Here is a 15,090-nt window from a genome sequence, read left to right on the forward strand (position 1 = left end):
TATAAGATGTATGAGATCAAGATGATGTATTGAACTTTGTTTAGAGGATGACTGAATTACTGCTCTTTTCAATATTCTTTAGGAAATGCTGCAGCAGTGATCTCAGGATGTTAGCAAAATCTCTTTAAAGGGCAACTACAGCGATTCCCTCAAAAACAAACCCAAGGAAACTGTTTAGTTGGACATAACGAGTATTTACAATGCACCTTCTTTGGAGCACTCCACTGTGTACATCCAACTTCTTGCTCTGATTTCAAGCTTTGAAGGACATAAAATGCATTAGTTAATGTTAAGATCCATTAAGATCAATATGCTAAATGTAACAGCAAGGTTAGGTATTTACAGCATTTTGGATAACAGCTGTTAACCAGCATCTCACTACTTTACCTTAATCTGCTATTGGGAAAAGGTTGCCTGAGTTGTTCTGTATTGTGCTTCTGAACTACAGTGTTTTTTAAAAGGTCTAATCTCAGGGGAGATGCTGAAAGTGTCAAAAAAGATTTACACCATCCTACACAAATGCAGGTGCTTTTTGCTCACTTGAATGTTCAGAGTACCACCATTAAGTGGTACAGGTTGTTGCTAGGGGTGAAGTATATCATTATTATAGCTCCAAATAAGATTAATGACAGCCAGCATACATTATGTTACTGAACCAATTACAAGGGAAAGCAATCACTAGAGTTCCAAAAGTCCCATATCCTGCCATCGCAAATCATGCAATGGACACGTTTATGCTAAGGTGATTATACGATAAAATCATAAATCATTTAACAGCTAGTGGTAAACGGACTGAAATCCAAGAGGGAATTATAATTAGACTTGCATTTCGTGAAAGACTCATTCATTTTACACCCAGATACAGGCATCTGCTGGCTAATGAAATTAATTTCTAAACATATTCATATACATTCATGAAAGATATTTTTATATGACATTTTCCTTTGCCAAATGCTGGTGGAAAACAAACATGGAGGTACAGTGGGAGAAGCAAGTGACTACTACAATGGCATGTTTCAGCCCCTCTGTACATGACATTCTTCTTCACTGGCCTTGAATCTTTCCAGAATACTGCAAAGAATGCACCATAGCAGCTGTTTAATGAACATTTTCACACCACATGGACCTGGTGCCAGTTACATTAAATGCTTAAAAATAATTGGCCAGCCAAGCATCAAGAATAAGATCCTAGTCATAATTTTGACATAGTTTACAATTTAATCTCTTGGTAAACAAGGAAGTAGAAGTTGCTCAGTGCATAATGGTGCACAATTTTTAGTAAAGTCACAAAACTGCTATATTTATCCTTCCATTTTAAAGATTCTCATAACATATCAATACCACAGAAACTCTCAGCAAATATGGTCACCTAAAAGATTGCAAATGACACTATTCTAGTAGAATTCTCATTGAACTCATTTCCACAGTGCGGACTGTCGTATCAGTATAGCCAGGAAAACACTGCTCTTTTGTACGTGTCCTTTCATGTGACAGTACCTTAAGGGATGAACCACTCTTTTTGAAGCCTGACCAAAATAAAGCAGGAACCAAAAGATGGCGTTGACCTTCATTTGTTTTGTGTTTGTGCAATTCCTACATGTTTACATAATCCTTTCAAATGCAATACAGTCCTATCCGTGTAAATTAATACTGATTTTAGACTGAGATTAACTCAACTCAAGGTGTAAACGACTGCCATTTATGCAGGAAAGTGAGGTTGTGCTGATTTTTTTGAGTTGGTGTATTGTGAATTGTGTAACAACGCCTTCCTGCGGAGTACACTTTTGGTGTTATTCTTGGAAAAATCTATCCATGCCATCTGAAAAAACAGATCATCAGTTGAAATAGGTGGGAGAGAACCACTTAAGTTGTTAAACCATTTATTGAACTGGCATATTGAAGTAATAAAGAATCATTTGGTGTTGATGACTGTCCCATGCAACAAGCTTGTACAGGAATACACTACAAAAGTACAGACGGAGAGGGGGAGATGGGGGGGGGGGGGGGGGGGGGGTACCAGGCGAGGGAAAGCTCATGGCCCTTGGGAGCACCTGTTAGCCACGTTCCAATTATGATGAAACAAAGCCACTGAAAACAAAGTAACAAAGGCATTGCAACAGCTGACAGTTAATACAGCCAGCGAGAAACTCCATTGTTTCAATGACATGTTGCATTTTCTTTATTGATTGGAATAACTAATACAGCAATCCACACTATCAAACTTAAGTTCAGTTACACCGTTAACCTTTTTGGTGAGTTTGAATGGCCTAAGTGGTATTACTGTACCATTTTTCTAAAACAAGTCATTACCATAAATAATTAAGTATACAGTTTACTCACCAAACACATCTGATACCCGAGACGTCAGCCCATTTCAGTATTCATACAAGTGACAACAAACACCGGACTAAAACTCAGATGATTATATGAGTAAAATGAATTAATACCAAAAGACTCCCAAAATCTTACATCCAATGTGGATAGTAAGTAGGAACAATGATTGATTCATCTACTCTGTCATGTAAATACGAAGAGAAACTTCATGCACAGAGGACATCGTGCAAACCTTTGATTTCCTTTCATGACATTTTTCATCCAATAACATACATTTACAGCATAAAGTATAGGCCAGTGGACCATGGCGAATGACCCTATATCCTTCAGCACAGGCTAACAGCCTGCTGAAGGCTGGAGCAGCAGCTGCTAATTTTATGCCTGCAATTATTTCTTGTATTAAATATCAAAAGCTCTAGTTACACTTTTCCAAACACACAGAATGGAAATAGAAGGATCTGGGTCACACGATCTAGGGCTACACTTAAGAGGCAGGGGGAGCAATTGCACAGGACTTTTATCAGACAGCCAAGACAAGACGAGCAACCAGCAGAGACAGCTTTATGGTTCTAAAGTTCTCTCAATCCGTGGAGCTGGCTTCTTTTTTTTTTTTTTTTTTGAACACTTCAGAATAAATAGGGATTGGTGACAAAACTGCACATAATTTTCATTTGTGTCCTATTTTGGAACCCCAAAAATTAATCTGTATTCAGCATCAAAAATGTTAGGATGTTTATAGACTTATTTTCAGTGCCCCCCTCCAAGTGGCTGTGGAATTTGCCCCATGTGAGCCTGCACAGAAAAAAAATCAATTGGGAATCTATTACACACAGTATGGGCTTGGGTCAACCCTACACATGCATTCAAAACCAGAGCAAAAATGTGCATTCAGTCTCCAATTTCTAATCTTCAGAAACTGCCTTCTATTCTGCCAAATTCTTTCAAACTGACAGAAGAACAAAACAACATAGGACACAGACCTTGGATAACACAGAACCGTAAAAGTTTGGGTTCGACACAACTTCACAAAAGATGAAATTAGAACTATGAAGTCTTATCTCCTTTAATGGCAAACAGTTTATCATTAGCTATTGCAACAGTATTAACAAAACACATAATACATACGTTTTGTTGGACTCATTGTCAAAAATATCTTTAAAAGCAGACAAGGCAAACTTCTATGAACAAGTTGTGGCACCTGTAGTTCAGTGGATGGTCAGTAACAAATTGTTTTTTGATGCTTGGGTTCTGACTGATACCCTCATCAGTTCCATAAGCTAAGGTGCTGTTACTTGTAACAAACACCATCAAGACCCAAATCCTTTAATCAAATGTTCATTACTTTGCATGGGCCGCAAATTTCTAAACTACTAATGCAAATCAAACAAATTTCCCCAAGCACCATGATACATTCACCATTTACTTTATCAGTGAATGCAATTAATTTTTTAATGCTACTTAATTACCCATTTAGTTTCATTTTCAATCTACTAGTATATCAGATTTCAGTTAACGCAGGCCAAGCAAGTCAATTATTACTCCAAGGCTCAGATCTGCTTTTTTAAAGTCCTTTGCCAGCAGCAGTCCCCACAATCACATCCCACCCTTAACACTGAGACATAGTCAATCAGTCATGCATAACATCAAGGCCACCATCATCAGTGGTATCCAGCATCTCCGCTCAGTGTTGGAGAAATGAGAAGGGAGAAAAAAAATCATACCCCATTAGCACATGGAAAGTAACTCCTGTCTGATTTTAAAAACTTAACTTTATTAAATTAAAAAGATGAAATATCATTTACAATGTGCCAATGCCACCTTACTATACAGACTTGGGAACAGACCACCCCTCTTTGAAGTCTTGATTAAGATTTCTGTTTGTTTTTTTTGGATTTTTTTCCAAGGGTCTGATATCCAAAGATCTACGCAGGGACACAGTTATTCACATTAATTTTTGCTGCCATATAATACTTATGACTTACTCATACCGTTCGTCTATGAATTCCACAACCAAAACCAGATCATACAGACAAACATTGTTTTCTACCCTTTGGGAACTTTCAGCAAAATATTACAAAAAAAAAACACACAAACATGTATGTATGTATGAACACATCTGCAACATGAGGGGGGGGAAATCAAAGACTAAAGGCAACCCATGCAAATTGCAGATCCAGTACTGCCGAGTGAGGGACCTACACTCAAAACCAGGAGGTGTGAGGGGAGGGAGGGGGTAATGGGGGTGTTGGAGGACACAATCTTTCCTGCATAATCAGAGGCAGGAGGCTTAGAAGACAAATGTTCCTCAGCATTTAACAGTTGAAGGTTGGAAGAGTATTCACAGCCTAGATACAGATTGTCCAGTGTCCTTGTTGATGTAAGCCATCATACGAGGTGCACTCATACTTAGTGGCCACAAACAGGAGTAATCTAGGTACCCACAATGCTGGGGTCATGTGCAGAGTCTGGCAGTGGAGAATCATGGCAGTGATACAGGAAACAGTTCCCCCAGCAGCTGTAGCAGATCAGGAACAGGGCTGCCAGGAACACCAAGGCACAAATGGTACATGGCTTCCTCTCCAGAAGAAAGCTGAGCAGGTAAAAGCCCATGAACATCGAGTGGTTGAACCATAAGGCCGGGTTCAGCGGCTTGGGGATCAGGAGAACCGGAAGCAACCACTGAAGGCAGTACATCGTCTCTTAGGCGTACACACACCGATCTCAAAATGACGTCCGCTGAAGTGGGCCAGCACAACTCACAGTGGGACAGATAGCCACTGCTGAGGCGATGTGGATTGAGGATGTTATCTTTATTTACATCAAGTCAGACCTACAAAAAAAGAAAAAAAAATATATAGTAAGATTCCTACATAATCAGCTTGCTTAGAGCTTAATTAAAGTCGACCTTGGTAGCTACAAGCAAAGCTGCGTTCGAGTTTGAACTTCAAAGTTAAAACACCTAGACATTTCGTTATATGTACTACGGTTGCTACTATCAAGTGCCTAAGGCAAATGCTAATCGAGACAGACTATTTTAATTTACTTCTGCTTCTATTTTAATGCCTCTAAACATACGCTTCGGCTAACTAGCTAACATTATGCTTCCGGTACACTTCGCATAACGCATAAAGCTAGTTTCCCAAATTAGAATATGAACTACACTGATAACGATCCTATTTAACGTTATGGTCAGCTGGGTATCGAGTAGCTGGCTACTTAGATAATCAACACTACAAATTTTGCAAGCTAGATAGATAATAGCTTGCAACTTCCGTAGCTAGCCATTTATATGGAAGCACAGTGGATTCCTATACGGCTAGCTAACGTTAAATGATAGTAGCTCGCTAGCAAAGTTACATAGCTATGGTTAGGTAATTGTAGCTAATATCATTAGCTACTTAGCTCCATAACTAGCAAGGAAGCTATCTATATATGGCTGCTATTGTAGCTACAACTACACGCAGGTAGATAGTTAGCCCAATACGATTAATTGTAAGTGAATAATATCTATCTACTATTTGAAATGTCATTCTGCCTGGGTATAGTACCGATGCTTTGTCAAAATATCCACAAAAACAAATGATGATTAACGAACCACATGAGTTAGCTAGCCTAGCTAACTAGCCAGCGAAATAGGATATTCGACATAACATCTAAAACCCAGTGCTATGACAAATAAAGAAAACAGATGTGATATGGGGGGACTACATTTTACAGAAAGATTAGGCTAATTTTAAAACCCCAGCCCAGGGAACAATGAACAGACCTGCCATTCTTGGATCTCACTTCAGCCTGTGCACGCCACTTGCCTCCATTATCAGCCAGCTTTCTGCGTAGCTGCAGTTATCTCCGTCCCAGGACCCCCCGACTGCTGTCCACGTCGAATGCCTGATTTTTAATTTGGAAACTTGAATATTGTATAAATTAAAAGTTTTACAGAGAAAGTAGTAAATATGCGAGCACTCTTAGACGGCTATATTCGTTCTTAAGCATAGCAGTAGATATGCACACGTTTCAGGCTGTACTTTGGACGCTGTGCCTCGAAGCTGTTGCATAAACGGTGTGTCCTGTGCACGGAATCCTCACACTCACTGAAAGAATGTTACAGTATGTAACGGTATTGCAACGTTAATCAATAATAATAAATAGCCAGTACTGTCTGATAATATGTCGCATTTTGCAACCAATATCAATCAACCAATAAATCAATGGCTACAACTGAATCCTTGTAAAATTGGGGGAATTGGATAAATCGAAGATGAAGCCAACTTAAATACAATACGCTTCTTTCCAATATTGACTAGTGATATTATTGTTAGCTATACTTTAATTTTTTCTGTTTCTATATATATTTTTTACAAGGTTAACGCATATAAACTAAAAACACTCAAGTGTCTGACAGTCGTGATACTTCAAATGTCAAGGAGATATATGAATATATGTAACTTTGAATATGAATTTTAGTAACTTTATTCTGAAACTTTATAGCTGGAATATTGCGCATTGCTTGCTGAACTGCACGCAGAGAATTTTTTTTTTTTTTTTTGAGATAAAGTGAAATCTTTAAAACTACAGAGATTCCGTGTATAGTTATTTTATATTTTTCTTTCAGTAATTTACCACTAGATGGCAAACTTCATCAGAAAATACTAAAAGTAAAACTGAATAGCTGTATCAAGCAAGCAAAATAGATCAATGAAATGAATAAAATAAAAGGATAAAATAAGCTGAGATATACATCATGAAGTACGTAACGTGCCTCCAGAACATTCACCCCCTTGCCAATTTATGTGAAACAGTCATTGGACATGTGAATTTGTGCATCAATCTGTCATATTAATGTAATGTCAGTGTCCAAGGTGGATGTCAAAAGCCACATTCAATGATATTGTATTGTATGTGCTTACCAACGCCGTCTTTGGTACTCAGTGAGCCATCAGAGACTGCTCCCAAAGAGCCTTTCAGCTAGATGTGCTATTGTAGTGCCCCAGCCTCTCCATCACTGGAGAGGAGACAGGATGTTATTGTCGAGCTAGATGTAAGGTATTATGTTTTATGTTTACGTAGCAGACATCCTTATCCAGGTGCTATTGGGTGCGTGGATATGTTTGCATCCAATGATTATGCCGTTTTGTTCAACCACAGTTGGGATCTGTTTCAGGAGGGGGTCATTCTTTACCAGTCTGCCACCAGAGACTGAGGGGTCCTGTTGCCATCATCAATGTTCCGCTGCTGGGGACCAGGTTGGTGTTCCCCTTCACTGCTGGAGAGCACTGGGGATCCAGTACCAGGCACTGTGGTTCTACTGCTGTGAATGCCAGACTGGTGCTAGCATCTATTGCTGGGGAATGCAGGCCTTCACAGCTCAGCCACTGTGGAGGCCTGTCTTGCACTGCGCCCATATCCCTTTCCTCAGCTGTTGACTTTATTTGGACCTGTTGGCACATACAATATTACAATCTTAATGTACTATTACACCTGCACCCCGCCATTAATAAAAGTGTGAGAAATGTGGGGTTTTCAAGAAGATAAATAGCTTAATTGTCTGGGATGCAAAACAAGCCCTGGTTTCCCACTCCACACTGTAGCGATGTTACTAAATGACTGAAAGATAGCTGGGTAGAGATGTCCTACTATGAAGCTGACAGTTGTAATCACTACACTGCTCTCCCACTTATCTGAGTGCACAATGCTCCTGACTCCTCAGCATATCTGCTCTTCTGTGTACCAATGTCAGGAGCAGCAGGTTTTCAAGGAGGTGAAGAGCTTGTTTTTAGGAGATGGGACCTGAACTGTGGTCTCCCACTCTGTAGCACAGCTGAAGTGGCTTAATCCACTTAAATCATGGCTACATTCTACAAATAAATATTAAATTCAAACATACACTTTGAAGTTGTTACTGAGTAAAATCACATTTTATTATATATACTGATTACATATAGACTGATGTGACAAAACATACTCAGATAATTTATATTTGAAGTTCCTCCTGCCCCTCCCCATGTATAACATTGTACAGGCAGCAACATCACAGTATCACAGTATTCATAATCTAGGCAGTCACGTTCAGGCAAACATCCATTGAGCCTTGCTGATCCAGGGTTAGTTCTGTGTCATAGGTCATAATGCTTAAGTCAAAGATTTGAATAGTCAAAGCTTATCCTGGAACAGCACTCAGAATGCTCTGAAGTGACTGGCATGCTTTACATGTAACCATGCAGCACTTTTAGACCTTAGAGAATCCAGTGTAATGGGAAGCATTACCAGTGCTTATCTGAGAGATTAGAATTGTCCTTCAGTCATTTTTCTGAAATCGCATACTTTCTATTCTGTTTGCCTGGACTATTGGATGAGAAATGCTGCCCATCCTATACAGAGGCAAGGCAAGTCCAGTCTGAAGATGAAATCTATTTCCTCTGTTTTTGCCATCTAAATTTTTTTGAATTTTCTATATCGTTATTAGGTAGGGATACAAAGGCAGAGGAAGTCATTCAGGTTACTTGATCAATTTTGACTGTTGATAGCGCACAGCAGGAAATGATGTACTATCATTACCACACTTGATAGTTTCAATAATTCTCAGTATGTCAGATTATAATATTCTTAGGCAGCCCCTTTGTCTGATTTTAAAGGTCAACACTGATGCATGCAGCTAATCAAAGACTGATTAAACATGAAGTGGTAAAAAAGAAAGAGAATGTACCTTCAATCAGTCGCAAATCTATTTTCAGAAATGAAATCTTGCCTTTCAGCGGTCTGACACAGAACCCTTTCCAATCCAAGTAAAATGCCTGAATTTAGAATTTGAGAGAAATTGAGAGCTGGGAAATGCTGAATATTATATTATATTATAACTGAAAGGACACACGTTGTAAGATATGAGACTGAAGAACTACAAGGTAAATAATATTGAGGAGGACAGAGAGGAGAGCGAAAGCAAAGCCAGCCTGTCTGGGGGCCGGCATAAATAATGCATAGCATCGGCTTGATTCCGCACAGTTTCCATGGCAATCCCCCCATTTTGCCGCGTGTCTCCGTGCTTCTGATTCTCTGAATCCTGATACACGCGCTGATTTGATCACATCAAAATGGAGAAATCTGAAGACATTACTGTCGTCGCCATCTGGCTGTGATGGTATTTTTAGGAGGAGGATGTTTCTTGTAGATGGTAAGGGTAGAGGCTCCTTTGAGACACCGTTGTCGTACTTCCACCATTCCCTTATGAGGGTATTGTTTTTATGACTTTTCAAGAATGGTTTATGAAATGACAGTCAAATTGTGTAATCCTTTCTGTTTCTTGTTATCATGAGAATGTTAATGCAGATGATGGAAAGGTCAAAAAGTGAACAAATTATAGACATGATGACATAATCAGTACAGTTAATGGTCAATGAATTTTGTTTCATGATCACTCAAAGGAGAAGGAGAATTATTTTACATGTAACTTGTGTAAATGATTAAATCCAACCGCAGTGTAAAGAAGAATTTTAAAAAAGTGCGTTTATGAGCAGGAAAAAATTATAGAATAAGAACCTGTGTTGGGTCTCACAGAAGGGCCATCAGTGTTTCTTTGTATTATACTTCTCTGTGCATTGTTTCCCATTCAGACTGATGGCACCAAGTCTGATGAGAATGACTGTTGCACTGATACCATTGTACCCTGGAAAGTTCAGGAAATCTGTTCAGCTGTAGACAGTTTGTGCTTATATGCTGCTTAATGTAGTGTTTTATGAAGATCTGGCACTCCTGAGGGAGAATTTTACCATTCCTCCAGGCAGAATTGCTCTACATTCTTCAGATCTTTCCTTTTGTGAAATGATTTGAGTTTTAACCACAAATATTAGATTGGATTAAGGTGAAAACTGAGATGCCTGTCTGTGGACATTTATTTTTGAGCTAAGTTAACCATTTTTGTAGATTTGGATGAAAGCTTTGAGTCATTCTTGCGTTGGAATGTCCATTTTCCAGCCAAACCTGAGCTTGTTGTGGTTTCCCCTTAGAGGAGACTCCTGCCTTCCAGCCTGGTCATGAATGCCACAGTTCATGAAAGTGGATTTGAATGGTACTTTTTGACACTTAATATCCTGCAGATGCCAGGTTGTGTTAGAATTCTTTAAGTGCGGCTGTGGGATCTATCACTGCCTCCAAAACCACGTCTCACAACTAGCAAATGCAGGCCCCTTACTTAAAGGTGTGAATAAATGTGGCTCTCCTGTTTCATGGGATGGATTTATTATTTGCAAATAATCTGAATTTGTTCTGTGCAAAGGTGCTAAGATTTAAATACACAATTTTTAAACATAGGAATCAGGAAATTATAATGATTCAATACATACATTATTCTTTTAAAATATGTTTGCCTCTGTTGTAACTGTGGTATAAAAATATGGAGAACACTAAATCAGATCACACAATTCACTTCTAGGTTGACTCACCGTATGGTTGGGTGGAAGTGGGAGGTGTCGGTTGGGTGGTGTCAGTTTATTTAACATCGTAATTGACCAGGCTCCGACTTGAGGGCAGAACCAACCATACCTTACCACACAACCAGCCAGATGTGTTAGGCCTGAGTCATCTCTGACGATCTGCTTCCTGTGACTCCCACTTTATGTATATCAGGTGATGGCGTTACATCATGTTATATCTGTCACAAAATGTGTGCTAATTTGTGTGTTGTTGGAAAGAGTAAAATACTGTCTACACTCAGAGGATCTGACAAGCCATAACCAGTCCTGGCCTTAGCGTTACGGAGGTTATGCCCACTGGGCGCAAGGGTTTACACAGGAACATCGAGGGCCACTTACTGGCAACTTAAGAAAACAAAAGGACTGAGATGTATCCTTAATCACAAAAGTGTAAATGGATAGTGTTTTGTCTTAGTGAGCATGGCATATTGAAATAATCACATGACAATTCATTCTACCAGTTCAGGAGAGCTTTGTCAATAAAGGCATTCAGTGATGACCGCTTTCTAGTTAAATGGCAGCCTAGCTTCAAAGTGCCATGCCAATGGTGCATTTTGCTAATGGATAATGGTAATGAAATTTGATCCTGTCAAAACTTTTTTTTTTGTTTAATGTAACACGTTACATTAATGTGTTGGACTGTCACATTAAGAATGGTTCATACTGCATTAACCAAAGGTAAAACTTATGTTTGTTATTCACATGCCGATTGCAATTATATTAAATCTGGACCTATGCTTGTAATTTGCTACTCTTTCGTGAGCTTGCTGTCCAGTGTACTACTGTGCAATTAACAGCACAGCGCATCTAAAAAATAGAAAGTAATATTACCCAGCTCTCTAGCACGGTGGGTCGTTTCAGTGGCCTCGTGGTAAAAGCTTCAAAAGATTAAAAGGGGCAAAAAAACAACAAACACGAATTTATCAACTGTAGCTTTATTTTACATCCATAGATGGCAGTGCCCCAAACCCAAACTCCACGAATTAAATTTGATATTCGCTCGGTACATCTAAATCCACTTGTTTATAAACACCACACATGAAGCAAGCTCTCGGCATCGATATTACCCCGGTCAATGTTACCTCCAGCACTTAAACAGGAAGCTGCTGTCCACCCATGCTGTTTAAAACGTGTTATTATTTTCCCCAAACCACATGCTACAAGGACTTCTGTTGCAGTAACTGTCTCTCAGCACGGGTCCCACATCTAAACAGTGTAACAGTGTTTAACAAATGGCTTGGTAATGCAGAACGAGTAGTATTTTCGAGCTACAATGTGCGTACACATACTGTAGACGTTTATCATTGCGCTTTGACAAAAAAAAGCAATTTTTTTAGATCTACGAATAAAATGCGATGTTTAAATAACACAGGCAATACTGTGATGTTCCTCGGTTTTTTTTTTTTTTTTTTTCTGTCAGCAGTGGGAGCAACGCGGTGTCTAGCTTGTTGCAGATTTCTCCATTTTCACTCACCAAAGAGTAAGCGCTGTTCGTTCGCGCATGGCTACTCCCCTCGCTTCTGAGGTCTTTCACCAGGGTCTCCCTCGCAACATCCTGCCTCTTCCCTCTGTAAAATTATCAGCACCAAACGACAGCGTCAACACCTGCAGGTAAGCGAAGGCTACTCTTTTGTTTTTGTATTCGTCGATATATACATGTTTCCCTTTCAACCTCAACGAAAACGTATTGTCTACTGTACTGTGCAGTATTGTTTTCGGAAGCTGGCAACTCGTTTGAACGATCCAATCCGCGTACGTTTAAAGGGTTGTAATGTTATCAAGGTCATCCTAGGTTTTTATTGCCTAAACTACAGGGTTGGCAAAGATGAATACCACACCTAGAAAGGACTTGGCAAGGTTTTAACACATATAATTTATCAGACACAGTTGTTAATTAACTGGGAGTGTGAGATGTAGGGTACTACATAATGTGGTTTAAGGGAAATATTTATGGTTGATAAACACACGGCTCATAAAGTATTGTTGTTATTGTTACCTTTTTAATGTTGTGAGTTTGAATTATGTTACCGCCCATCATCAGTCGATCCGTTTGGTAATTACGGTCAGAGGTGTTGCGGCACCAGACGTTTGTCATGAGATAGCTCCCGAGAGGTGAGAGGGGACGGACGGGAATGCATATTATCAAAATAATTACAACCCAGCTTCTCCACAATACCAGCACATTTATATATATTTCAGCAGTAGATAATTCGTGGTATTATCATCCTTAATGTTGAAGGGGGGAGGCTGGGGGAAGCAGCGATAGAAATCATCCATGAAGTCAATGATTCGCTGATACGCTAATCCTTCTCTTTGTCGTTACTCAAGGTTGATACACTTTTATAATCGGCAGAATTTGATAACGCCGCTTTAAATTAATTACGACGTTCTTGTACACATTCATCCTTTTGAAATATCCCCAGTGGTATGCGGTAGCCTAAACATTTAAACACGTTCCAGTTTAGGCTACTTTTAGATGTGCTTTGGTGCTACTGAACTTTAACGAATCTCATAATTTGACGATTATTTATGTTTTGGGTTTCAGTTTTAGGACAACGAACTTCGTACAGGCGTATTGTTGTTGCATAATCTGCGTTGTTGTTTTTTTTAGGTCTGGTCCACGGAACAATGAGAGGCGGCAACTTGTGTATACGGCATGAGTAAAGTGCTTTTCGATGGAGTCTTTGAACGGTGTAGAGCTCCGTGAATTTGGGGATGGGAACAAACACGCTTCCAATCAGGCTTCAAGTTCCCATCAGCCGCCGCTGTCAGCACCGCGGACAGCAGTCAGCGATGGCATTGAGAACGCCTCGTTTCAGGACGAGGAGCAGGAGACGCGGTTCGCTGGTAACTCCGCCAATCAGTGTGAATCGAATGCAACTCACGGCGACCCTGCATGTAACGACAGGGGTCACCCGTCACACTCCCAGCTTTCCCAAAGAGACGAACTATCACCAAGATCGGATGATGAGCAGGAGATGGAGTCCGGCAACCATTCAGTAGACTATGGCTTTATTTTCGCCCTGGTGTTCTTGGTGAGTGGGATTGTCCTGGTGGTAGTAGCCTACACTATCCCGCGTGAGGCCAAGGTCAATCCAGACTTGGTGACAGCACGACAGATGGAAAAACTGGAGATGTATTACGCACAGTTAGGGTCCCACCTCGACAAGTGCATTATAGCAGGGCTGGGATTGCTAACGCTTGGTGGGATGCTCTTGTCAATGTTGCTGATGGTGTCCATATGCAAAGGCGAGCTGTACCGCAGGAGAACTTTCGCCATGTCTAGAAGACCCAGAAAGACGTACGGATCTATAAATCTACGAATGAGACAATTAGAGGGAGAGGGAAGGGAGTCTCTGGTGGAATGCGAACCTGTTCCCGCCACCACTACCGTTACTGTAACGGCCGCGGAAGGAGCCAGCTGAGATGAACGTGGTTTATTTGCGTGTGTTGCCGCTCGAAACAAATTCAGTAGCACAACTCAACCCGGAGTGAAGGTTGATATCAAGAGGCGTAGAAGGGCTTTAAGAAAAACAATGAACAGGAAGCAGATCGGGGATTGAAGACAAAACGTCCTTTTTGAAAGAACTCCTTTTTGCAGGACACACATACACAGACTCACAGGCACACGCACATACATACATATGCTACATAAAAATTGTAAAGTCATATCAGAATTATCCAGACATTTTTTTTAAAGCACAATGAGCACTCATGCAAAAATCATACAATAATTAAATGTGCTGCAAATAGACTGCTATGAGCTACTCAAGAGTTGAAAGTATATCTGCATAATGTATATCACATAATATATTTAAATGTTTAATTACTCTGTAAAGATGCAATATGCCTTAAAGTAAAACTGAACATAAACACTGGGTCAGATGTAGGAGTGAACTGTATATTTAACACAATGAGCAGGCAAGTTCAAGTTTTAGCTTGTGTCCTTATGAGGCCAAGAATCTACACGTAGCAACAAACTGGAACCACTTTAGAACATAAGGGTTATTATTACTGAGTCTTGGCATGTATAACAAGACACAACATTAAGAATCCTCCAAGAAAATCTAATGTTTAGATACAGATGGGTGAACTTTAGCCAGGTTTTCTTTGAGCTCTCGAAAACAACAGAAGATTTCATTTCATAATCGTATCTTACTCACATCCAGACCAGATGTTCAGAGGCAGAAACAAAGCGCTCTCCACAACCGTTGCGTGTTTAGGAGATTTGATACATTGACCATCGCGCAGTGACTCAGCAAAAAAGATGGGAAAATTGTCTCCATCCTAA

At 39.9% G+C, this 15,090-nt stretch overlaps 3 protein-coding genes across 3 annotated transcripts in view; 2 read left to right on the forward strand and 1 right to left on the reverse strand.

Moving 5' to 3' along the window:
• ripor3 (RIPOR family member 3) overlaps positions 1–1,542 on the forward strand; it is a 39,606-nt gene extending 38,064 nt beyond the window's left edge. The window contains exon 23 of the mRNA XM_036532296.1: positions 83–1,542. The gene's annotated coding sequence lies outside the window, so the exon portion shown is untranslated. The remainder of the gene's footprint in view (positions 1–82) is intronic.
• Positions 1,543–2,632: 1,090 nt separating this feature from the next.
• Positions 2,633–6,193, reverse strand: LOC118779280 (bladder cancer associated protein). The gene is made up of 2 exons (XM_036531314.1): positions 6,101–6,193; positions 2,633–5,164 (listed from the first exon to the last, which is right to left on the reverse strand). The coding sequence occupies exon 2, from the start codon at positions 5,026–5,028 to the stop codon at positions 4,765–4,767; it is 264 nt and encodes an 87-aa protein (XP_036387207.1). The 5' UTR covers positions 5,029–5,164; positions 6,101–6,193; the 3' UTR covers positions 2,633–4,764.
• Positions 6,194–9,434: 3,241 nt separating this feature from the next.
• Positions 9,435–14,461, forward strand: tmem74b (transmembrane protein 74B). Its single transcript, XM_036531981.1, has 3 exons — positions 9,435–9,502; positions 12,220–12,410; positions 13,411–14,461. Exon 3 carries the CDS (start codon positions 13,475–13,477, stop codon positions 14,222–14,224), a length of 750 nt encoding a protein of 249 aa, XP_036387874.1. The 5' UTR covers positions 9,435–9,502; positions 12,220–12,410; positions 13,411–13,474; the 3' UTR covers positions 14,225–14,461.
• Positions 14,462–15,090: the final 629 nt, after the last annotated feature.

The sequence above is a fragment of the Megalops cyprinoides genome, chromosome 6 (assembly GCF_013368585.1).
Source record: "Megalops cyprinoides isolate fMegCyp1 chromosome 6, fMegCyp1.pri, whole genome shotgun sequence".
Taxonomy (NCBI): Eukaryota; Metazoa; Chordata; class Actinopteri; order Elopiformes; family Megalopidae; genus Megalops; species Megalops cyprinoides.